The sequence below is a fragment of the Lynx canadensis genome, chromosome A1 (assembly GCF_007474595.2).
Source record: "Lynx canadensis isolate LIC74 chromosome A1, mLynCan4.pri.v2, whole genome shotgun sequence".
NCBI classification, from domain to species: Eukaryota; Metazoa; Chordata; class Mammalia; order Carnivora; family Felidae; genus Lynx; species Lynx canadensis.
The window spans coordinates 52661520-52687731 of record NC_044303.2 but is presented as its reverse complement, the minus strand read 5'-3'; the positions used below and the strand labels follow the sequence as shown (position 1 = coordinate 52687731).

General features: G+C 44.8%; 2 protein-coding genes across 2 annotated transcripts in view; both read left to right on the top strand.

Moving 5' to 3' along the window:
• Positions 1–14187, top strand: part of OBI1 (ORC ubiquitin ligase 1) — a 41092-nt gene extending 26905 nt beyond the window's left edge. Inside the window, exon 6 of the mRNA XM_030312361.2 lies at positions 11440–14187. Coding sequence (XP_030168221.1) covers positions 11440–12955 — 1516 coding nt within the window. The 3' untranslated portion in view covers positions 12956–14187. The remainder of the gene's footprint in view (positions 1–11439) is intronic.
• A 9689-nt stretch (positions 14188–23876) lies between these two features.
• POU4F1 (POU class 4 homeobox 1) lies at positions 23877–25835 on the top strand. Its single transcript, XM_030335606.1, has 2 exons — positions 23877–23999; positions 24693–25835. The coding sequence occupies exons 1-2, from the start codon at positions 23877–23879 to the stop codon at positions 25833–25835; spliced, it is 1266 nt and encodes a 421-aa protein (XP_030191466.1).
• The last annotated feature ends 377 nt before the right edge of the window (positions 25836–26212 follow it).

Below are 26212 nucleotides of genomic sequence, written 5' to 3'. Positions count from 1 at the left end.
TTCTTCCTATCCTCCTTAACGGCTTTACTACTTATCTGGTAGCCTAAGATAAAAACTTCAGCCCTCTATGTTTCTCTACCCTGTCTCCTCATCCTACGCCTAATTGTTCAGTATATTCTTTCTAGCCTACCTCTTAAATGTCTATGTAATCCATCTCCTCATCCTGCTAGTTTAGATCCACCTGATTTCTTGCTTAGCCTATTTTAAACAACATTCCAACTGATTGCTCTTCTTTCCACTCTCAACTCTCAATCATCTGCCTTTTTGTTGCCAGAATTCGAGAATATAAATTTGATCACCTCACTCCCTTGCGTAATAACCTTTGATGATTCCCCATTGTCCTCAAATTTCTTAGTAAGTATGTGAGGCTCTTTACAATATGACTTGAGCTTTGGCCTTTTTCTGTCCTCTCCAGCCTTTGTCCATGCTGAATTACTCACGGGGCCCAGATTCACCATGGTGTGACATAGCCTTGCAGCTTTGCTCATGCCTTTTCCTTTACCTTCACTGGTCCTCCCCTTTAGTCTCTCCTTTTTCATTCTGCCTGGTTAATTCCTCCCCAGTTGTCACTCTGTTTCTGAAGCCCTCCATGATTTCCTAACATAGGGGAAATACTTTCCTCTTATTTCCATTCTTCTTATATTATTAGGGATCACATGGTATACTGAGCAGTTCCATGACTGGCATGCTGTTAATCTACCACCTAGCTTCTTTTTTTTTTTTTTTTTAATGTTTATTTATTTTGGGGAGACAGATAGATAGAGTGGGAGAGGGACAGAGAAAGAGGGAGACACAGAATCTGAAGCAGACTCCAGGCTCTGAGCTGTAGGCACAGAGCCCGACGTAGGGGTAGAGCCCACGAAGTGCGGGATCGTGACCTGGGCCAAAGTCGGACACTCAACCGACTGAGTCACCCAGGCGCCCCTCTACCGCCTAGCTTCTTAAAGCTAAAACATATTTTTAAAAATGCACGCATATATGTATCTGTGTAAAATACATGTATGTGAAGATGTGTCTGTGTGTGTGTGTATATGTGTGTGTGTATGTCCTTCTGTGGAGCCTGGCAGATGGAAGGAGTCCTTATACTATAATATTCCATCTGCATCTTGGAGGGAACTAACCAGGGAATTAAGATTTTGAGCTTTCTTGAAGCTTAAAGTACAAAGAGTTTATAAGGATAGGAAATCCAAGATTCTTGGCATTTTCTCCAAATGAGGAGAGTAGAAGGATTTCCTGAAGTTCTCCAAAGTTGTACTAGAGATTGGGAGTAAGAAAGGGGAAAGGAGGAGGCCATGTTGCTGGGCTCTTGGACAAGATTTGTTTGAGTCTCTGTACTTGAACTGAGCATATCCAACCTGTCTCCATGCTGACTCTGAGCTGAGGCTCCTTTTTGGTTCACAGTTCTGCTCTTCCTAAATTGTCTCCATACATGCCAGTACCACTCAGATTTCTCCTGCCTTTCGGCTTCCTCAGCAACACCTCTGGTCTTACTGGCCTTGGCTATTGTCCCTTCTTGACCTATTCTGGCCTTTTTTGCTTCTCATGATTCTGCTCTGACAAACACCATGATTCCTGGTATTTGACCCTAGCCTGATCTGATGACTGATTCTGCTATGCCCTTTGGTTTTCCCGGAAGGGGAGCTTGTAGACTGTCATGGGAGCCTGATGATACCCTGGGGCCAGACTGTGACAGCCAGGTGTGCTCAGGCCCCTCAGCCGCCTGAGGGGCCCTTCTCTGGGTACTCAGCTAATTGGGGATGGACAGTTACTGCAGTTTTCTGTCAACTTGTCTTTATTGTATTGATAAGATATTTTAGGAGCCTGCAATGCATGCTAATGACTAAGCAGTACGGTTGTCAGGAAGATTGTGAAATGCTTGAGAACAAGGAGAACGTCTTCTGCTCCTTTTGTTTTCCTTTCTCATGGCCCTTCAGCATACTTTAGTCCTCAGTAACTGTTGTCAGAATGAATAATAATTACAAGGCGGCTGGATCACAGTTTTTTGTATTGTTTTTTTTTTTTGTTTTAGATTGTTCCTCCTGGTGAGAGAATGATTTAACTATTTAACTGTAGTGAAAAATGTATAGGTAGTTACTAGTCCAGAGATTTTTAATTATGCTTTTTTCATGTAACAATAGTTGTTCTCTTACACTATTGAAATTTTGCTGTTGTTTAGGTTATTATATTTTAAGAAAAGATACAAGTCCTTTATTCCTTTTAGAACTGTTAACAAGCTAGGAAATAGCATGTCATAGGTTGTTTCCTTCCACAAAAGATTGGGATCCCCATTGATGTCCCGTAAACTTCAAGGCTGATCTTTTCCTTTGGGGCAGAAAATTGGGGCATTTCTGTGTGGAATTGAAATTAAATATATTTGCTAAATAAAATGGAATTTACTCCACAGTAAAAACAGTAGTTTTATCCAACACAGGCAGTTAAATATATATGGGTCAGCCCTTTCTAAAGAATACAAAAGGAACTCTCTTCCTCTTCAATTTACGTATGCAGCCCAACACTAGGATTGTTTATGTTAAGAATTTCTAGGTATCTCAGCAAGAATTTTCAGCATCACGATTTTTAACTACAAATGCGTGGTTAGTTTAATAAACATGCACACACGAAACTTCCTTTAAAATTGTGTTAATAATATGAGCTGTTATTTCAAAACTCTGCTCTTTGTTTGAAAGCTTACAAAGCAGACTGTGCCTTAATCTTTAAACAGTACTTTTGGGAGGTAAAGGGAAGAAAGATGGCTGCACAGGCCTTATTTCTTTATCTGGTTCCACTTTCCATGTCACCTCTTTAAGGGGGAAATTGTGACTTCTTTATTCTTGCAAATGTTGAAGCACTTTCTATTCTGTGCTAAAACTAAGATGCAGCATAATATAGTTTGTACTTTTTTTTTTTTTTTAATGCCTCGATATTAGACCCTGAGACCAGTACCTATGTGATGTTTGGGCCCTAAAATTTTGCATTTAAAATTTTGCTCATTTCACATAAGTAGCATTGTTTCCTTACAGTTGAAGATGCCTGCTGATTATGCATGAGGTAGAAAGATGATCATGTATACTTTCTGTAGTTAGCACACTTAAAGATGGAGCTTTCAAATTTGTGGTTCTGGTTCAGACTTAGTCTTCATATCTCAGGTTAAAATAGCCACCCTCTTTTGGGAACCTGAGTAGCTCAGTCGGTTAAGTGTCCGACTCTTGGTTTTGCCTCAGATCATGATCTCAAGGTTCGTGAAATTGAGCCCTGCATTGGGCTCTGCGCTGTCAGCGCAGTTTGGGGTTCCTTGTCTCTGTCTCTCTTTTTGTCTCTCAAAATAAATAAATAAACTTAAAAAAAAAATAGCCACTGTCTTTGGGTTGGCATTTGCCAGGGTGATGTCTGTGCTATAGTTTCCTGAAAGGCCACTTTAACGAATGATCTTTGGAAGTTACAAAATATTCTTGAGCTTGTATCTAGAACATAGTCGGTGTTTGGTAAATATTTATAAATTTTGTGCATACATATCTGCATGACTTCCTGTATCTTTCTGTATTTCCTCACCATGTTTTATTAGAAAATGCATGTATTAATAAATATTACAGCAATGTTCTTAACTGTACGTACAAACTGTGTGCTCAGCAAACCTAGCTTGTGTTTTACATTACTTTATAACATAAACAGGTGCTTATATTACTTAAGAAGGAATCTCATGTTCAAGCACTTCATGTGATTTCAGACATGGTATTTGGACTCAGACTTGAATTCAAATCCTATCCTTGAACAAGAGACAGTCTTTTTAAGCTTCTCATTTCTTATCTTTAAAATCAAAATAACATCATTTTTCACAAGGTTGACATAACAATTCAATTAAAAAGATAGGGGCTTCTGGGTGGCTCAGTTGGTTAAGTGCCAGACTCTTGATTTTGACTCAGGTCATGATCTCACAGTTCATGAGATCGAGCCCCACATCAGGCTCTGCACCAAGAGCAGAGAACCTGCTTGGGATTCTCTCTCTCTCTCTCTCTCTCTTTTTCTCTTTCTCTTTCTCTTTCTCTTTCTCTCTTTCTCTCTCTCTTTCTCTTTCTCTCTGCCCCTCTACTTCATGTTCTCTCTACCTCTCTTTTTTTCTCAAAATAAATAAATAAACATTAAAAAAAAAGATCTTCTATAACAAGCATATAGCAATGTGCTTGATCCAAGTAAACATTTAATAAATAGTGGCTGCTGCTGTTATTTTTGTCACCATCATTGTCAGTAGTCATCAGGCTACTGTTAAAGAATTACTATAATTACATTTACTCTTGGTAAATTCCATCATAAAAGTTCACTTCATTTATTTATTTATTTGATGATGGGCTGTTTCTTTCTTTCTTTATTTGATGATGGTCCAGAAAACAGAAATGTTGTCTTGAGTCTTCTGGAGGGAAGAATGCTTCCTGTTCTCTCAGTCTGCCTCATATTTTTAATGTATTTTTGTGGGACCAACTTGTGTGTCTAGGATTGGCCATAGACCATACTTTTATGATGAATAAATTCTCTAAGAATATAGCATTTTCATAACGGAGTATTTAACTTTAAAAAGAAAACTCTTGAAGAAATACTGGCAAGTCACACAGCTCAGCAGCAGATAAAAATGCATAGGCCACTTCCCAGAGCTTCCCTAGTAGTTTATTGTATTTAAAAAAAATTTTTTTAATGTTTATTTATTTTTGAGAGACAGAGACAGAGTACGAGTGGGGGAGGGACAGAGAGAGAGGGAGACACAGAATCCAAAGCAGGCTCCAGGCTCTGAGCTGTTAGCACAGAGCCCGGCACAGGGCTCAAACCACAAACCATGAAATCATGATCTGAGCTGAAGTCAGACATTTAACCGACTGAGCCACCCAGGCGCCCCTTCCCTAGTAGTTTAAATTTTTTTTTTTTTTAATGTTTATTTATTATTGAGAGAGACAGAGACAGAGTGTGAGCATGGGAGGGGCAGAGAGAAAGGGAGACAGAATCCAGAGCAGCCTCCAGGCTCTGAGCTTGCTGTCAGTACAGAGCCTGACACGGGGCTTGAACTCACAAACTGCGAGATCATGACCTGAGCTGAAGTCGGACATTTAACCAACTGAGCCACCCAGGCGCCCCCCACCATCCCTAGTAGTTTAAAGACAGAATGCTCCCCACCGTCCTCCTGACACATACACAAGAGTTAGATAGATATGGGTGAACACAGAGATGACCCTTTGGAAGCAGGTGAGAGAAAGCCCCTACCACCATATACAGTTTTGAGCTTCTTACAGTCCTGGTCCTCTCTGCCCTCTTTCCTTGAAATATGCCCCTTTACCCACCCTGCACACATAAGCACAAGGCAGAACACAGTACTTGGGCCTCTCCCTGTTCTTCCCACTCCTGTCAAAACTCATGTTCCTGAAGAGCTCATGTTACAAGCTACTCACTTAAATTATGTGTAATCAAAGACAGGAGTTTGCAAATTTAAGGAATCTCTCACTGGTGAATTTTGCTTTAGAAGAAAATACTTAGGAATGGGAAAGAAATAATGGGATGTTCTTCCCTTCCAAACCCTACCTCTCCTCTGTTTAAAATAAGATATTTTTCTAATATCTAAAACTCAGAATGAGAAGATATGCAATTGGCAGTTATATAGACAGGCAACTCTACAATAAAATTCCCCCTGTGAATGGGTTATTCTTTTTTAGGGTAAGTAAGTGGTAGTTATTTTAAAAAAATTTCGAGACTGGGGTGCCTGGGTGGCTCAGTCGGTTGAATGTTCGACTTCAGCTCAGGTCATGATCTCACAGTTTGTGAGTTCGAGCCCCACATCGGGCTCTGTGCTGACAGCTCGGAGCCTGGAGCCTGCTTCAGATTCTGTGTCTCCTTCTGCCTCTGCCCCTCCCTCACTTGTGCTCTGTCTCTCTCTATCAAAAATAAATAAATCAAAAAAAAAATTTCAAGACTCATAAGTTTACTTGGTTTTCTTACATATCAACTGTTCCTTTAGTATAGGTGATCCTCACTTTGCACAGTTGTGTATGACCACAAAAAGGCTATTCAGGTTAAAACCATGAAAAGCAATCTTAATCATCAATGAGTAAACCAAGTTGCTTTATAAACTGATAATTTTTGTCAAAACATTAAATCTCTTGTTATCAGTTATAAATGTATATGGAAATAAATAGTAAAACTAATTAGTGTGTTAATATTTACACAGTACAATTTAAAACATTAGAAACATTGCAAATTAAGGTATTTCTTTGTTAAAAAAAACCTGTGGAGAATAATCTGAATAGTGCTTGTCTTTGTATCATAACTTACGATATGAAGCCAGTATCTTTTCTGATGCCTTGATGAATTGCCATACTCCTAAGTTTGCATCAGCTCCCAACATTTTATCCTTAATGCTTTCAATGTCATGCAATATCTCCATATTGCCTTAATGTGAAGTTTTTTACCAGCCTGTCACTTCTCTAGACATCTTTATTCTTTTCATCACAACTACTTTTCTTATTTATGTCAATAAGTTTGCCGCTCCCAGGTTCCTCTGGCATTGCTAGGGTCTCTCAAATAGTGACAGTTTCAACATTTCTGTGGTCAGATCTTCAGTAACTACATTTACAAATGGATCCAGTTTTACTTCTAGCATTGATCACTTTACATTTCTTTGGTCCACCGTTTTTGTTGGCCAGTTCTGTCTTTTGATTATTCATCCTTGTAAAATGTATGTGGCAGCACTACATGTTTTACTGTCTGTCTGTGAACTGAATAACAGATGCAGACTGACCAATCACTTTCAGACTTTGAAAGAAGTGACCTGATTGGTCACTGATGCACATCTGTTATTTATGTAGTGTTTTGTGAACCGAAAAGCGAGTAGTGAGATTTTTATTTTATGCAGTTTCATGCAGTTAGTCACAGCTAATATAATGTGGTAAGTGTGAACCACATTGTTAAGTGACTGGGGTTACTTAACTGAACTGTGGCAACTGAAATTTACGCATATAAGAACCATGTACAGCAAGGATATCTATGCTGGAAAACTGTCACGTAGGCCAGATTATAAAAGCTGATCCAGATCCAAAGATTGCTTTCACTTTCTTTTACAGTTACTACCTCAGCGAGCAACTAAGGGAAAGATGTGAAATCAAAGATACATGGGAGGCAGGTAGATTCACCTCCCTGGTGTCGCCCGGTGTCCTGAAGATGTTTCTGAAGTTTAGTGGTCTCAGCAACCCACTGGGCTTGATGTATTTATCCCTTTTGTGGGGATGCCATTGAGAGCTAGAGACGCAAAGTTAATTACTCAAGTTTTCACAAATAGTTAATGGCAGCATAGCACTAGAGGTTAGGTCTTTTGGTACTTTGAGCACATCTTACTACTCCTGTGTGATGGGCTGTGAGAAAATGCGGACTGAGGAACTTTTCATTGTTAAAGACACTCTACTCTATAATACCTCAGAGGTCAAACCAATAGGACTTTCATCTCTCTTACTGCTAATAGGGACAGGAACAATCTTGCACCTCTGTAGCTTTTTGGACAAGGAGCCCTAATCCAGAATGTATATATCAGTTAGCATTGCAAGCTGAAAAATCCTTTAAGCTTCTCCTAGATTCTAGCAGAACATACTTCTGGTATATCAGTTGCAGCTCCCACACTGCTTTACGAGGTTTTCTCTGACATAATGAAGCCTTTGGCCATCACTGCTACTTTGAAAATCAAAGCCTTTTGGTCTCTAATGGAATGTTTATAAAAATACTCCATTTTGAAATTTGCTCAGGAAAAGGAAGTATGGTAAATGATGTTAGAATTCCCTCCGGCTTGCCTTGGCATTGATTCATTTAATGTTATGTACTCTGGAAATATCTGGAATTAGTGTGAATCAGAGTATTAAAACCCAAAGTTAAATAAGCCGTTATCTTCATTGTCTTCTTTTATGGAAGTATCGCATCAGATATGCAGTCCTAATTGTTATTTCTATATGACTTGATTAATTTCTCTTTGCCAAATTTAATATAGATACCTTTGTAAGCTAAAAATTCCTAATAACTATGTCAAAGTCTTATATGTTTCCATTCTTTTGCTAAGGATGAAGTGAAAGTTTTTTTTTGTTTTTTTTTTTTGTTTGTTTTTTTTTGGAAGCAGTATAAGATGGCAAACCTGTAGTAAAAAACAAAACAAAAAACCCACAAAACTGTACTGCGTATATGTTGTCCTCTGTTGCTTTCTTTGGTGTCAGTGAAAAAAAAAGAAAGAAAGAAAAACAGTCCAAAGTATGAAACATTCAATTTAGTAATATAACAACTCATAATACTTACATGTAATAGAGGCCCATGGACCTTTGGCCCATCCTGTCCTGCGGTGTTGGCTCTGTCTTGCTGTGTCAGGCATTGATGCATCTTAAAGTAAGAAAATAACATTTATTCAAGAAGTATTTAATGAGGACTACCGTATACCAGGAGTTGTTCTAGGGGGCTAGCAGTAAACATAAGATGGCCAAACTCCCTGCTTTCCTGGAGCTTATACTTTAATTGGAGAGAGAGAGAGACAAAAACAGATTACATTGATTGATTAATTAATTGATCAGTTCCATGGCTTTCACTGTACATTTCTGTTAGTTTGCCCACCAGTACAAGCCTCTTATTAGCATGGTAAAAAGGTCTGATCACTCAGAGTATTATAGACTTGTAAAGTATTGAAATGGAACTTTGGGGAATTGAGGGCAGTGACCTTTTAGAAAACCGCCAGCTCCATCAGTGACTTCTGCTTGCTTGTCCCTGTCATATGTGCTCCATTGCTGGCCTTTGTTGTTAGTTCTCATGGCACTTCAGCTTTCTCTCTGAAGTAACACAATTCATGGTTAGGGCTGTCCTTTTGACTTCAACTCAGAACCATTTATTAACTTGCTTCTTTTCAAAACATAATTTAAAAATAAACATAGGGGCAAATGTAGCATCTTAAAGTGACATTATATTTGAAATTCCAGGCTGAAACCTAGAATAAGAAACTATAAATATTTTGGGAAACATTTCTTATTTGTCACTTGTCTTTCCTTATGTAAGCCTCTGAGTTCCCAAGGACATCCTTTGGTAATAGCTGACTTACTATCTAGTAACATTATTCGATTTTAAATCGTTTGATTTTTTTCATTTGAGTTTACCTTTATTGTAAAAATTGCACTTAAGAAAAAAACTTTTGATAAGCTAATTTTAAGGCTGTCACTTTTGCCGTTCGCATTAAAAAAACATGATACACAGTTTTTCCATTTAAAAATATGTGGGTTATTTGATTATGCCACAGTGGTTACAGTCAAGAACTCACTAACATTTTTGCTGATGTCCTTAAGATCTTTGTTCACTCTTTAAAATTCTCTCACAGAAACTATAGCTCTTTCAACTATAGCATTTACAAACCAAACATTTGTCTCTAACAAAGAAAGAAAAACTACTAGCATTCATTTAACCAGATATTCATAGTAGTAAACTTTGTCTTTAAAATAGGGAGGCTTATTATTGTATTTGGTTTTGTTTTTGTTATACCTGTGGTTTTTGCTTTGTTTTTTAGAAGGGAGTGTGCTCTTTCCGGGAGTTCAGTTAGTTGCAATGAGTAGATCAATATTCAGTACCGTGTCTTTTAAGGCCCTTTCTAACTCTGAGATTTTATGAATCTATATTTACCTTTGCCCCACTTTTTACTCTTAGTGACCAGCCAGAGCAGGGATTGTGTCAGAGTGAACTACAGCATGAATTGGGCTGTATGTAGGAGAAGGTGTTGGGCATTGAGTGAGAGGCATACAACATGTAGTGGTTGACTCTAAAAGGTAGTTGCTGTGGATTTCCTCTCCTTTATGTTTTTTTTTTTTTAATACCTAGTACATTTTCTTACTTGTAATACTTTTATAATTAGGGGGAAAAGGAAGAAAAAGATAAACCCATAGGTAGAAACAATTTTTAGAAGTTACCTTGTTGGGGCACCTGGGTGGCTCAGTTGGTTAAGTGTCTGACTCGATTTTGGCTCAGGTTATGATCTCACAGTTTGTGGATTCAAGCCCCCACATAGGGCTCTGTGCTAACAGCCTGGAGCCTGCTTGGGATTCTCTCTCCCTCTCTCTCTGGCCTTCCCTAACTTGCTCGCATGCAGATGCACTCTCTGTCGCTCACTCAAAATAAGTAAGTAAACTGAAAAGAAGAAGAGGAAGAAGAAGAAGAAGAAGAAGAAGAAGAAGAAGAAGAAGAAGAAGAAGAAGTAGTAGTAGTTGTTACCTTCTCAAATACTTCCCTCCAGACAATCCGTGAATTCTTCAAGATGGATCAATATTTAAGTCATCAAAAAGATGATTAAAAGGAGGCTTTTTAAAAGAACTTCTGTGGCAAGAAATATTTTTCACGGGGTTAGAATAGAATGTAAGGCTTACGTTTATTGGCTTGTAAGAAGCAGTTTTCTTGAAAGATGGAATTTTCTTTGGTGTTCAGATGGAATTTAAGGTAGGCATTTTATATCCATTGGAGCTGGGACAGTCTTATTGATGTTTGCATCCCCCACTCTGGATAATACCATGAGCCTGTACTAGGTGCTCAGAAGCATTTTCTGAGCTGAACCCAGTACCCATTCTTAAGGGAATAATGAAAACAAGATAATGCTGAGTAAAAGAAGTGAATTTTTGATGTGTTCTTTTTCATTTACTCTCCAAAATGTTCCTTTCCAGGAAATGTAAAAATGTTTTTATGCGTAATATATTGGAACCACAGGTACTGACTTTGTATTTCAAAGTTGGAAGAAATGAGATTGATGTCCCACACAGTTGTAAAATGCCAAAATAAGTAGAAATGAAATGAATTAAAGCCCAGTGTTCAGAAGGCCAAGTAAAAGCTTCAGATCAAGGGTGGCTATAATTGAAAGGGTCCAAATAAGTATTTAAAACCACCCCTGCTGGGACTGCTAAGATTTCTGAATTTCAAATTGGCATTTTATGTTTGACAAGGTGACATTGTACAAGAAATGTATTGTAAAACACTGCTGTACGATAGGAAAATGATTGAATGTAAATATTTCAAGATGTGGACCACTGTTCAAATGTTATCATAAATCTTTGCCATTGTTTTAGGGGATAACCCTGCATGCATATATGAGCTGAATTGATAGAGCTAGCTCTTGGAAGGGAAGTCAGCAGTGAGTTTCTGCCTCTCTGCCATTACTAGTCTTATTTGACCACAAAAGTATCCTACGAGATCTTTGCCAGTATTATCATATGCATATTATTACATACAGTGCAGAAACTCTTTTGTGAAGATACTACATCTGTCTGGTATTGCTTTTGAACTGTTCCATCGACTGGTCTGAAAGGTCACTGGTATGTGAGATTAGAATGGGCTGACATAGTTTGCACCCTTAACTTTGAAAAAGAAAGAAAAAAGCTTGAACTGTAAAGTTAACTGTCCTTCCATTCCTTGCAGGTTTGGAAGGTTTACAGTAGCTGCTCTTCAGTCCAAAGTAGAACAGCATGAACGTGAAACCAATCGCCTCAAGAAAGCCCTGGAACGAAGTGATAAATATATAGAGGAACTAGAATCTCAGATTGCACAGCTAAAAAATTCAAGCGAAGAGAAGGAAGCTATAAATTCCATTTGCCAGAGAGCACTTTCTACAGATGGCAAGGGGAGCCTAGGCGGTGAGGAGGATATGGCATCAAAGAATCAAGGTGATGGTGCCAGAAAGCAGCTTGGCTCATCCACCTCAAGTTCTCACCTGCCAAAGCCTTCCAGCAGTTCTGCCAGGCAGGAAAGCACCAGCAAAACAGAACCAAATTGTTCTAAGAACAAAGACCTGTATCAGAAACGGGTGGAAATAATGTTAGATGTGACAGATACAAGTATGGATACTTACTTGGAAAGAGAATGGGGTAATAAGCCAAGTGATTGTATACCCTACAAAGATGAAGAACTTTATGATCTTCCAGCTCCTTGTACTCCTTTGTCCCTTAGTTGCCTTCAGCTCAGTACTCCAGAAAATAGAGAGAGCTCTGTGGTCAAAGCAGTGGGTTCCAAAAAGCACTCAAACCATCTCAGAAAATTGGTGTTTGATGATTTTTGTGATTCTTCGAATGTTTGTACTAAAGATTCATCAGAAGATGATAGAAGTGAAAATGAAAAGAAATCAGAATGTTTTACTTCCTCAAAGACAGGGTTTTGGGATTGTTGTTCCACGAGCTATGCCCAGAGCTTGGATTTTGAAAGCTCAGAGGGAAACACAATAGCAAATTCTGTTGGAGAAATTTCTTTAAAATTAAGTGAGAAATCAGGCTCATGCATATCCAAGAGGTTGAATTCTATTCGCTGTTTTGAAATGAATCGGACAAGAACATCCAGTGAAGCATCAATGGACGCAGCTTACCTTGACAAAATATCTGAGTTGGATTCAATGATGTCGGAGTCAGACAACAGCAAGAGCCCTTGTAATAACGGTTTTAAGTCAGTAGATTTGGATGGGTTATCAAAGTCCTCTCAAGGCAGTGAATTTCTTGAGGAACCAGATAAGTTGGATGAAAGAACTAAGCCAAACCTTTCCAAAGGTTCTCTAACTACTGATCAGTTAGAAAATGGAAATGAATGGAAACCCACTTCTTTTTTTCTCCTCTCTCCATCTGACCAAGAAATGAATGAAGATTTTTCACTCCATACCAGTTCTAACCCAGGAACTAATGAAATCAAACCACCGAGCTGTTTGTTTCAGACTGAGTTTTCCCAGGGTGTTTTGTTAAGCAGTTCACACCGGCTATTTGAAGATCAGAGGTTTGGATCATCTTTGTTTAAGATGACCTCAGAGATGCATGGTCTTCATAACCACCTTCAGTCTCCTTGGTCTACTTCTTTTGTGCCTGAAAAGAGGAATAAAAATATCAATCAGTCAACGAAAAGAAAAATCCAGAGCAGTCTTTCCAATGCCAGCCCATCAAAAGCAACGAAAAGTTGACTCATTAGAAAGGTGTCGTTTGTGTTTTCGTCCTGAGAGGAATATAAGTTTTTAAAGTTACTTTTTCCCTCATAAAAGTTCTGTACAATTTTGAATCGATAATCTGTAGTCAAGTGTCAAGTCAGAATGGTGAATTAGCCTGTACCCAGAATACTTTTAAAGAATTTGTCCTTTTTCATTTTCATTTGGGGATCTTTTTAATCAGAAAAGGTAGGGAGAGGGTTTCTTTTAATGAATATTGTATGTATCTGGTTTGGGTGTATTTTGTTTTCTTGAGTCTTGATTTAGCTGTTAGATACAGTGGCCTGTAAATGAGCCTCAGTTGTCTTCAGAACGTGGATTTCTTCAATAAAACTTTTCATATTGTCTACACACTGCTTATAAGACACTTGAGTTTCTTTAAAGCTTTCCTTGGGTGGAAGTTATTTTGCCTGCCCCTTTTTATTTATGTTTAGTGATGGCCCAACTTTTAGGCAAGGCCATGGTGGAAAAATAGCACTCTAAGCTTAGTCCAGTATTCATTTGCTTTTTTTTTTTTTTTTAGGTTTTATGTATGTTTGCGTTTTTAACATTGTGTTTTGTCCGGTTTTTGTGAAAACATTTTGCTAGTATGAAAGAATACGTTTTGTATATGAAAATATTTGTTTTATATCAGGTAGCTTTCATTTGCTCATCTTTTTGTGTGCGTCGAAAATCAGAAATTGAGCCTACTTTGGAAAGAAGGCACAGAACGGTTGGGTTTGGAGGATCCTAAACATGGTAGCTTTATTGTTCCAGATACACAGGTGCAGAACTGCCCTTTGCCAAGTTCTTGATCCACTTTTATCCTGGTGGGGCTTTTTTTGGAGTGATCAAGTTCATGTTTGCATGTTACTATTCTTTGTGGAAACTGTATGCATGGTAGCGTTCTTGCTTGCACTGTTTTCCTTACTTAAGAAAAAAAAGTTTTAGTTGGCTAATAGAATATCTTTTATGTAGGATAAAAATTTTTTCATGAAGAATGTTAAGGAGATGAGAATAGGTGAGCTAAGCACAATTTTTAATTTGGGCTCCGAAAAAGTATATTCTAAACATGTTTGGTATGCCTATATAGGCCTTTCAAAATGGTTTGTATGCTAATGACTTGTTTATCTAATGTGCACTGAACATTTTACATTAATACTGTACTGTTTTACATTAATACTGCATGCTTTTCTATGTGAATTGAATAAAGGATGTCATAAGCACTGTAATCCTTGATGGTGTCTCAGATATTGAATTAGCCTATAAAGACCAGTAAAACTTGTAATTTTTAATTGGTCATGATAATATAGGGGTTGACAAACTATGGAGCATGGACCAAATCTGGCCTATACCTGTTTTTTGTGGAAGGAAGTTCTGTGAACTATAAAAATGGTTTTTGCGCTTTTTGATGGTCTTTGAAAATCCAAAATACTTCCTAATACAGAAAAGTGATATAAAATTCAAATTTCAGTGTTTCTAAATAAAGTCTTTATTAGAACATAGCTACACTCATTTGTTTACGTAATATCTGTAACTGCTTTTGCGTTACAGTGGCAGAGTTGAATAGTTGCCACTGAGACCGTATGGCCCACAAAGCCTAAAATATTTACTGTTTGGCCTTTTACAGAAAAATTTGCTGACCCCTGTTATAATAGATTCTAAGGATTTAATAAAACCATAAAAGTATAACAAATCAGTTTTATGATTTGAAGAATCATGCCCTCCAGTTTTGGAAATAATAAGGGCCCAAAAGAAAAGCTAATGTAAAGCATCATTTTTATTTTATCATGTATGTTTTCCAATAAGTATTTGTGTGGTATTTTTTCTTTTGATATGTTAATGGATACTCTTAGAGATATTAATAGTTTAGGTGTCTTTGACAATGTGGTAAATATATTTGAAATTTCACTAAATATAAAAACCTACAATTTTTCTCAGTAATCACAGAGTAAAGCCTCACTCTAATTCTGTCTGTAACTCTTCTTTACTATGAATGTGTCAGTTTTAAATTCATTAATCCAGTATAAACTGACAGTGTGCCATGGCAATCCAGAATGTGTAACCTGATTTACTAATGCCTAATCAGGGTTAGTGTCTATATTGGACCAGAGCATTTCCCAGCTGCTTCAGAAACCTTGCTCCATCCTTCCTAAAACAATATTTCATGTATTAAATTAAACCTGTGACTTTTTCAGTTGAAGGTAATAACCTCCAGGATTTTATTTGTTTAACGTTTATTTTTGAGAGAGAGAGGGAGAGAGAATGAGGGGAGGGGGGAGGGTGGAGAGAGAGGGAGACAGAGGATCTGAAGCAGGCTTTGAGCTCTGTCAGCACAGAGCCCAATGTGGGGCTCAGACTCACAAACCACAAGATCATGACCTGAGCTGAAGTCAGAAACTTAACCAACTGGGCCACTCAGCCACCCCTGCAGGATTTTATTTTAATCACGTATTCTCATTTGTACTCTTTTACCATAATCTGATATATCATAATAAGTACAGTGGTTTCGTATTTTCAAGTACATCTATTATATGCACACTGTAGACACAAAAACTTCTATTGAAACCAAGTACTTTGCTAAATTTTATTTCCTAATAATCCTCTTTTCAAACTCTGTGAGTCAAGAACTCTTATCCCCACCTTACAAATAAGTGAATTGAAGATTAGTGATTACATGGCTGGAATGGGACAGAACCATGTCTTAGAGCTGGGCCTCTGACTCCAGACCTTGTACTCTTCCTCCCCCATGCATGAGAGTTCGCATTTGTAGGCCAAAGGATGAATGGAATTGAAATTTCCAAGGATTCTTTTTAAAGTACTACTTTAGAAGTATTAGCATGTTTCTTTTCAAGTAGCATTTAATTCCTGCCAGTGTTCCAGGGTCTAACTCCACCACTAAGGTAGAAGCTCAAGGATGGGAGTTGTGTGCCACTTTTAACTGTAGAAAGATTCACATTAACTCTGACATGTAGCCTCTCCCTACTGAGAGGCTATGTTAGAAAAAGATGCACTCTTGATAAGAGAAGCAGACACTAACAGTTCATGTCTATAAAAACAGCATCTTTTGATTGCTCATCTAAAATGTAATGGCTAAGGAAATGTGACGTGATCTAGATTTTGTTCTGACATGACCTTTAGTGTTCATCTTTTAATTTTCAAAATCTTAATTCTATCCATAATGACATGTCTTTTTCCTGTTTTAATGGATCAGTTGAGACTAAAACTGAAAATGGGAGACTTTAAGATTTATAGTCCCTTAAATTCAAATATACTTTGTATTTCTATAATCTCTTTTGTATCTACATTTGGTTCAAAACTAAAGGTACCACTGAACAAGGGAAGAACTTTGGTCTTACACCCTAAGCTGTTTCAGAAACTTGTTTCTAATACTTGAATGGTTTTCAGTTATTCAAAGTGTAATACATACACTAGATTTTGTACCTGTGAATGACACTTGTAGAACATCAAACTGAGATAACAGTTTAACTTTTATGGAATGTGGCTTATTAGATTAAAAGTATTTCCCAAAGCCTCATAAGGTATTTCATTCCTATTTGTGCGAGTCCTACAACACTGTCTTTGCCTGTGATGATGTAACCCTCCCTACCCTTTTAATAATACTTGGCAGAGAGAAAACCTTTTAAGCAATGATCTCAGAGTGCATAGTGAACATTTATTGCCTAATTCTCGGAACCCCACTCTGAGCGAGGAAACATCTATTAAGATGCAGATTTCTTTTAAGAAGAACCCTTCTGGAGCTCAAGCTAGGGTGATCTTCAGTTTTATGTGACAGATGCAGCCTAGAAATACCTTGAAGTTCCACTTCATGAAACGGTAGATTTTTAGGCTTGCTGTGTCTTATCAGGGAGCAGACCCCCCCCCCCCCTAAGAAATGGTCCTTGGATCAACCAACTGTGGAGAAAGAAGTGTGTGCCTTGTGTGACACTTGTAATTTGGGGGTGTAAAGATCCAGTTCCCAAGGACAATGATTTAGGCATGTAAATGAGACTTTCTATGAGGACAGGAGCTAGTTGTGGCCCTTTTTGATTCTAATAACGTGGTGAGTAGAAAAAGTCGGTGTTGGGGGTAGGTTGGAGCAGAGAGGAAATCAGGCATCTTACCGGAAGTGCTGTTAGCTTTGGGTCTTTAAGGATGAATAAGAGCTCGGTGCGGAAAAGAACGTCCCTTGCTCGTCCGCTATCCTTGAAGGAGCATCTGTTTAGCAGACGTCTCAGAAGAGATGCTGAAGGACCCATTCTCTGATGTCAAGGCTCCTGATTGAGAAAGGTTTCTAGATTGCTCCGGCCTGAGCTTGCAAGTTTGGCTTTGCTCCGCCTCCTCTTTCCAAGCGTCTCCTGAGGCTCTAAGCTCGCCCTCGCCGCCAGGGCCGGCGGCCTGATGGCGAGACAGTGACTCCCTGGGCGCTGGAAGGCTCAGGAGGTGGCAGGGCTGGCCCATCATCTGTCCATTAAGCCGAGGCTTTGCGCTTCGAGGGCCGGAAGGCGCGACCTCGCTTCACTCACAGGGTCATCTTTGTGCTGAAGGTGGGGAGGTGAGGTCTAGCCCGCTAGCCTGGGCTCTGGGCCCCCTTTCCTCCCTCTGATTCCAAGGAACCCAGCCTTCCGGGATTTCCGCAGCCAGTGCTTTCCTTCCCCCAACCCCCGCCCCCCCCAGTGCCCCAGGGGGGACCCACCCGCCCAGGCCCCTCGGGCCGGAATATCCCGCGCTCTCGAGGGCGCTGTCAGCTGGTCCCGCCCAGACCCCACCCGAAGAAACGATTTGCTTTGAGGTTTCCTTTCATTTTATTACCACTCCCGAAACCTGGCGATTAAGACGCGAAACCAACAAAGAGTTTTCTTTCCACCTTAACCTTGCACACAATCCTTTAACAAATTAATTAATCCTAATGAATTAACACTTCATTTATTTAAACGCGCTACAGTCCATGAATTAAATTTTCATGCAGTGATTAAAGGCTGTTAAAATATGCATGATTTCGTTAAAATTTTATAATAAATCAGGGCAATGTGTTACATGACAAGGCAACTATTTCCCAGTCCCTCGCAAGGGGCTTTGATTTGTGCGGGCGGCGAGGAGGAGGGGCGGCTGGCGGCGGCGCCGGCGAGCGCTGGAGCCCGGCGACAGGACCCAACTCCGCACTTCTGGCGCTTGGACTCGCGGCTTCGCGCTTTCCTCGGCGGCTCCCGGCTCTCCTAGGGATCCTGCTCCAGCAGGCAGAGCTGAGCCTGCGGAGGGCGATGGGCGCCAGCCTCCGGGTCCCCGGAACCGCACTCGTGGAGGGCCGGGGGTCCTCTGCTGTCCACTTGCGCCAGCGGAGCTCCCTCCACCTGGGGCCTGCGTGCGTCCGAGTCGCAGCGGTGGGCAGGCGGCTGAGCCGAGGGAAGGCGACAGAATTTCCATCTCGTCGCATAGGGTCACTGGCGGGAGTGCCTGCTGTAGAGTTGGTTCGTTCGTTGTTGTTTTTAACCCGGGGACCTCGAACCCCTTCTCTGACCAGCGCGCTCTTCCAGTTTTGAAAGATCCTGGGTGGGGCGGGGGCGACTTGCCTCCTCTTGGGATCTAGACCACACGGGCGCGTGGCCCCGTTTAGTGATACAACATTGTTCACACGGACAGCGTAACTGGTTCTGGCAGCTAGCGGGCGGGGGAGGCCATGCCCCTGTTAGGATGGAGATGTAGTTGTCCGGCCTCACCCGCAGATCTTTCACAAGGTAGGTTGGTTTTAAGTCCACAGAGAGATTAAGATTAAGGTGGAGCTGATGGATGGATAGATAGATGCAGGAAACACAGATAATCTCCACGTGTAACGCCAAGAGTGATAGTGACCGGCAGTGAACTTTACTGGGGGCGCATCATCTCGGGGTGGGCTGGTCGACATCCAGGAAAATGTTTCCAACGGAAGTTGCACTTGAATTAAACGGCCAGAAGAAAGAAAACAGTAGGTTTTCGACCGGCTCCCTCAAGAACCTTCTCCTCAGGTCCCATCTGGAATCCGGTCTGAACGCGGGGCGGGATCCTTACGGGAGATCACCGTGGGCCTCAATAACTCACCCACTTCAGCTTTGGGGGCAAGACAAGCAGCCCAGGGTGCGGGCCGGGCGCGGGCCGGGCGCAAAAGGGAGGACAGGGCCTTCAGGAAATCTCCGAGCTCCCGCCAGCAAGGACGTGACTCTGAACTCGCTGCTGGGGCAGAGCTGGGCCCTGGAGCTGGCTAGAGGGTAGGGCCACCGCCAAGCGCCGGCCCCGGTGGGTGCTGCGGCCTTGCGGCCTGCGTGGAGGAGGTCTGAGGACCCCGGCAGGACCCGCGAGGATCCCGGGCCCCTGCCAGCAGGAGAGACGCGACCGGCGTGCGCGAGGGAAGCGCTGAGAGGCAGCCCAGGCTTGGCCCGGGAAGGCGGCCGGGAGAGGAAGCGAAAGTACAGTCACCAGCAGCTCCTCCATTCCACCCTTCAGACAGAAAGTGTCGGAGCAAGAGGGTGCAGGGCCCACCCAAGTGCTGCTCCTCTTCGGAGAACCGACCCCCGCCCCTACTCTGAGCCTGCTCCTCCCCTGCCTGCCCCTTCACACTGCTTAAAAACAACCCAAGCGGCCTCTGCAACCGGCCAGCTTTGGGCTCTGGGGGCTTTCTCTGCGCGCAGAGTGCTGACTGCGCTGTGCAATGTGCCTAGTTTCAAAACTGGGCAAGTGCCCGCGGGAAACGTGGCTCCCCGAATTTGGCAGGTGCAGAGCTCCTGCTCCAGGCGCCAGAACCCGAGGTGGCCGGCCTGCAGGTAGCGCCAGATCTCTGGGTTCACGCTAGAACCCGGGGCCCGATCCTCTCCTCCCTATACACACACCACCTCCACGCACTTAAGTAGACATTCTTCAGGGCCAAAACCCTGTCCCTGAATCCGAACAAATAACTCGGGTCCAATCCCAAAGGTGTGTGTATGCGTGCAGGTAGTGGCTGCGGAGTCCAGTGCTAATTTTCCCCGTACCCCTTTGGAAGGAGAAAGGTAGCCCCAGCGGGCAGCAGCTGTCAGGCATTCTCTCCAGAGCTGGAGAGGTGGGTGGGTGGGTGCGTGGGTGTCCAAGGCTAGGAGAGTTCACTCCCAGCAGTGCTGGCCCTCACTCCAACCAAGGAATCTCTGCTCTCTGAGCTGGGGGGGGGGGGGGGGGGGAGGGGCTGGGGGGAAGGAGCTGCCAAAGGAGATGTGAAGTGGGGCCTGCCAAAGGAGGAGGAGAAAATTAATTAATGAGGGAAAGAAATGTGTCTCTGATCCAGATGATAGACTCCCTATCCCTGGGGGCGGAAATTCCTTGGAAATCAATAGCTGTGCATTCATTATCCCCCTCTTGATAAAATGCAAAGCTATGAGCTAGGGGGAGGGGAGAATCTGTGGTGGTCATTAAACAAGGAGAAGGAAGGTGGGGAGAATCTTTCCAGGAATCTATGCCAAGGCTCAGACCCCATGTGGGCATCATTAGCACAGGCAGGGGCCAGCTAGTTACTGAGCTTGCCAATCCAGGAAAACAAAGCAGTAACATATTGGTGAGCCCCAGTCCACCACCCTTTTCTTTCAGCCTTGGGGTAAGTAGAGAAGGACCAAGGAACTGCCTGCAGACCTGCCACTATGCCCCATTCTCTAGCCTGGAGCTGAGGCCTGGCAGGGATGTGGCAAGATAAGTATCCCAGCATCATCTCCCAACCTGTCCCATATTTCTGTACAACGCCCTCTCGTTGTACCTGTCACACCTATACCACAAACACCTCTTTACCTAGGGCTGCCCCACTCTCCTAGACTGCCACCTCCTGGAGGGCAGATACCCATATTTTATACCTCATTTTCTCTCCAGTGTCTTGCCCTGGCCCCGACTGGTGATTACTAAGCATTTGAGGAAGGAAAGGAAAGTAGAAAGTAAATGAGGGAGAGATGAAATAATTGAACTCCAAAAAAAGAACAAGCTGCTATCCAGATTTACAGCTCTGTGTGGGGACAACACACCCCTCTGGCCCAGTCTTCATCTCCTTTTTAGGAGGAGAGGAGACCCTTCAGTGATCTTCCTCTAGCTCTCCCCCCACCCCATTAACCTTGGCTTGTTGAATTCTCTGGCTTTTACTCCTGCCCCTCCATCTGCCTTCTCTTCCTTCCCAGACACACATATTATTTCATGGGCGTTTTTACTCTGTGACAAACACCTTGCTAAGTACCATGGTGGACACAGATGTGCCCTAAATGGGCTTCCAGTCCATTGGTTGGGGGGTGGATTGGGAATTGAACCCATAGCCCTCCTATTTCTAACCCCAGGAAAAGCTGAGATATTCTGGGCAGAGGTCTGGCCCCACCCATAGGTGTTGTCTTAAGAAAGGTGTCCAAAGAAATGTGAACTAGGAGATGAGTGGGGGGTGGGAGCGGTGAACTTCTGATCTCTGTCAGGGGGTCTCCCCGCTGGATTTCCTGGTGCCCTCCCAGGGTGGTAGTGTGAGCAGAGATGAGCTTCCGGTACTCAGGGGCTGGCCTCGCTCTCTGGTGGTCCACCCAGCCCTAACCTGCGCTCTTTGAAATCCTGTCTCCTGTGCACGCTTCAGGGTCCCTAAAGGCCAGCGTTTCCCTGGGGGGCAGACAGGATCTAGGCGCTCGCCCTCTGTGGGACCTTTCCTTCCCCTAGTGAGAGAGCTCGGGGAACCGCTGCGAGGGGTGTCAAGAAGGATTAGGTTAAGCCTGGACACCCGGGGCGGCGACTACCTTAGGACTCACTCGCTCCCTCCAGCGAAGTCCTGCTCCTCTCCATTCCCTGCAGAGATAAAGTTGCATTTAGCACTCCCCAGGGACTACGTAATGGATGGAAACGCGGCTCCTCGCACCAGCAAGTGAACATCTTTCTTACTCCCCTCTCTGGCTGCAAAGGGGGTGGAGGGTAGAAGAAAAGAATAGAAAGAAAGAAAAAGCCATGGTGACGCCTGTGGGCTCTTCTTGGAATTTGAGTATTGAGTGCTAATATATGATAAATACGGACGCGTTTATTGGAAGAAAAGATCCACGCGAACTCAAATTAAGGTTTATAGAAATAAGATCGGCTCTGCGGTAGAAATACAGACCTCTTTGATGTGAGAAGGACCAGAAAGATTATTTATCTGATCTCTGCCTCCCATAAGTAGCCTCTTGCCGCTCTCCAGCTCTCTTGCCACAGATGTGATAGCATCTGGGCTGTTATTATCACCCGGGGCAAGTGCTGTATCCCTGGGGACTCGGCACCTGAACTGTGGTTCTCACGGGAGGCCCTTGATCTGCCTGCCACACAAGGGCCATATAACAGGTTGGCTAATTGATTCATTCTTCTTAGGTTTTGATTTCACAATAAGAGCATACATAAAAAATAAAGTCCGGATCAGAGCTTAGGTTTCTTTCTTTCAAGTTGGTTTGAATTAATATTTTAATCATATTTTCCTATAAACTGGCTTGATCCTATCTCCTATTGGAAAAGAGAACACACACACACACACGCACACACACACACACACACATACACGGAGGGAGGGAGAGAGAGAGGCAGAGATAAGAGGCAAAGAAGCCAAAACGATGGAAGGGAAAAGAAAGTTCTCTTTTCAACATCTTATTCTTTTTTCTCTAAAGCAATTTCCTTTTCTGGAGTTTCCAGCATAAAGTGTGTGTGTGTGTGTGTGTGTGTGTGTGTGTGTACACGCTGAGGAGAGGAAAGGATCCCAACAACACCCTGTTAACTATTTTTCCTTTTGATTACTAGAAGCCTCAGATCACCCGGAGCTCGTTTGAAATGTGGGTTTGTACACGGTTAAAGGAGACAAACAATAAGAGAAATGCACAATTTCATTTCAACAGCGGTTCCCTGGTAGAACGCACACGCTCCTTGTGGCTCCTAAGTGGCTGTCACTGTCGGTGCCTGACACAGTTATATTCACAACAACAACAACAACAACAAAGTATGCGGAGGAAATTAAATTATATGGAAATCAATAGCGTCTGACTGCTTCAAACAAATGTCTGTCACCGCGATTATCCTCCAGGAACCTATTTATAAACCTTGAAAGAAACGGGTTCTTGCAGCAAAAGACAGCATCTTCTGCATTTCTGTGTTGTTATTTATACTGTATACAGAGGAATGCGCGGGCATAATTTAACATACAAATATCCAGCTGTATACATTATATAACAGCTTGTTAGACATCCCGGAGTGGAGGTGTGCCTAAGTAATGCGCATATATTCAGGGCTTGCGGTGGGGATGGGGGAGAGTTTGAGAGAGGGAAAACACCACCGGGCTTGTGAGCATCTTGTCTTTCTCCCCCTAAAAGGTGCGTACCCTCAGACAATAGCTAGCCCTTTTGATCTTTCCAGAGCCGCGGTGGGAAAGGTGAGGCGTGCAAGTGCGCATGCCCGGGTAGCTACAGGTGCATCACCTGCGCTGTCCTTGCTGGTGGTCACTATAAGAGCGGCTCCCAAGCGCCTGTCGCGGCCGGGAGAGCGCGCGCGCGCGCGCAGACGCACGGCGCCGCGGAGAGAGAGAGAGCGCGCGCCAGACAGACAGAGACAGCTGATGCCTGTCAGCGCTGCGGGGCCGGGAGCTCTCGCGAGAGCTCCCCGAACCGGCCGCGAGAAGTGGGGCTCAGGTGTAAGAGGAGTGCATCCCGTCGGCGCGCGGGGCTAGAGCTGTAGGAGAAGTGGGATCGCGAGGCCGGTGCGCGGCGCTCTGCACGGTCAAAGGGAGCGCCGGGCGGCAGCGGCGGCAGCAGAGGAGCAGCAGCAGCCCCCGGCGCGGCCGCCGCCTCCGCGCCGCCAGCCGCCGCGGCTGCAGCCTCCGAAGGGAGGCCGGGGGAGCCGGCGTGCGCACTTTCCGGCAGACTTTCGGAGTGTTTGTGGATTTACATGCCAAGCCATCAAGATGATGTCTATGAACAGCAAGCAGCCTCACTTTGCCATGCATCCCACCCTCCCTGAGCACAAGTACCCGTCGCTGCACTCCAGCTCTGAGGCCATCCGGCGGGCCTGCCTACCCACGCCGCCGGTAAGCGCCCCACGCCCGCGGCCCCGGCCCGCGCGCCTGCCCCCTCCCCGTCTCCGAGACACTGCATGTCGGGTGCTGGTGTGCGCACGGGTCCAGGTGCGGGGATTTGCGGGCAGGGATTTTTAGAGGAATCCCGCTGCGAGGGACGTTTTGTCCAGTGGCGCTTAATGTCGTGTTCCCGTCGCCTCTGCCTCTGTGTCGGGCGCCTGCTATCAGAGTGGGGAGCGCCGGGGCCGTGACTCTCGACTTCCCTCCACTTTCTCTGTTAATTTCACGCCTCGGAAAGGCGGTCTCTGTGCGTGTTCGGGTGCGTGACACGGGTCCCCAGCTGCGAGTTACATCTCCATTTCTTCTTCTTTTCCCCCTCCTTTTTGGTCTCCCACGCCGGTTCCCGGAATGTGTTCTTGTGTTCCCCTCTCCCCTGCATCTGTCCCCCTCCCCACACATACGTCCCTACTCATCTATCCCCCCTGTCTCGTCCCCAATGTGCCCCCCATTCCGTCTTTCCTGTTCTCCACTATCCCCACCCCCGTTATTGTTATTTTGGTTGCTTTGTGTTTGGTTTGCCCTTTGCTTGTGCTTTCCGGCTTGTGTGTGGTTTTGTTTTGTGTTTCTGCTTTTTTTGTTGTTGTTTTGTTTTTGTTTTGTGTGTGCGTGTGTGTTTTGTTTTGGTTTGGTTTGTGTCGCCTGCAGCTGCAGAGCAACCTCTTCGCCAGCCTAGACGAAACGCTGCTGGCGCGGGCAGAGGCGCTGGCGGCCGTGGACATCGCCGTGTCCCAGGGCAAGAGCCACCCATTCAAGCCAGACGCCACGTACCACACGATGAACAGCGTGCCATGCACGTCCACGTCCACCGTGCCGCTGGCGCACCACCACCACCACCACCACCACCACCAGGCGCTCGAGCCTGGCGACCTGCTGGACCATATTTCGTCGCCCTCGCTCGCGCTCATGGCCGGCGCGGGTGGTGCGGGCGCGGCGGGCGGCGGCGGCGGCGCCCACGATGGCCCGGGGGGCGGCGGCGGCCCGGGGGGCGGCGGCGGCCCAGGCGGCGGCGGCCCCGGGGGCGGCGGCGGCGGCGGTGGCCCGGGGGGCGGCGGCGGCGGCCCGGGCGGCGGGCTGCTCGGCGGCTCGGCGCACCCGCATCCGCACATGCACGGCCTAGGCCACCTGTCGCACCCGGCGGCGGCGGCCGCCATGAACATGCCGTCGGGTCTGCCGCACCCCGGGCTGGTGGCGGCGGCGGCGCACCACGGCGCGGCGGCGGCGGCGGCGGCGGCGGCGGCCGGGCAGGTGGCGGCGGCGTCGGCGGCAGCGGCCGTGGTGGGCGCGGCGGGCCTGGCGTCCATCTGCGACTCGGACACGGACCCGCGCGAGCTCGAGGCGTTCGCCGAGCGCTTCAAGCAGAGGCGCATCAAGCTGGGCGTGACGCAGGCCGACGTGGGCTCGGCGCTGGCCAACCTCAAGATCCCGGGCGTGGGCTCGCTCAGCCAGAGCACCATCTGCAGGTTCGAGTCGCTCACGCTCTCGCACAACAACATGATCGCGCTCAAGCCCATCCTGCAGGCGTGGCTCGAGGAGGCCGAGGGCGCGCAGCGCGAGAAAATGAACAAGCCCGAGCTCTTCAACGGCGGCGAGAAGAAGCGCAAGCGGACTTCCATCGCAGCGCCGGAGAAGCGCTCCCTCGAGGCCTACTTCGCCGTACAACCCCGGCCCTCCTCCGAGAAGATCGCCGCCATCGCCGAGAAACTGGACCTCAAAAAGAACGTGGTGCGGGTGTGGTTTTGCAACCAGAGACAGAAGCAGAAGCGGATGAAATTCTCCGCCACTTACTGAGGGGGTGGGAGGTGCGGGGCGGGGCAGAGCGGGGAGCTGAAGGGGCTTTTCGGGAGCTTTCTTTGGGCCTGCTTCCCCCTAGACTTGGAGTGTCCGTTATCCTGCTTGCATTTGGGGAGTCCCTCCTCGAGCACTCTCTTCCACCCTCTCTGTGCTCCCTCTGACCCTGATCCTCCACAGCAAAGAGGACTGGGTGCTGGGTGTGGACACCCAAGAGCCAGGTGGGGAAAAAGAGGGACCTTTTGGGTGAGCGGGGAGTTGAGGGGAAGGAAAGCGGAGACTGGAGGAGGGGTTTTGAGGAGCAGGTTGGTTCTGGGAGTTGGGGTGGGGGGAGAGTGGGGAAGAGTAGGGAAATGGACTGTTTTTGACCAGAGACA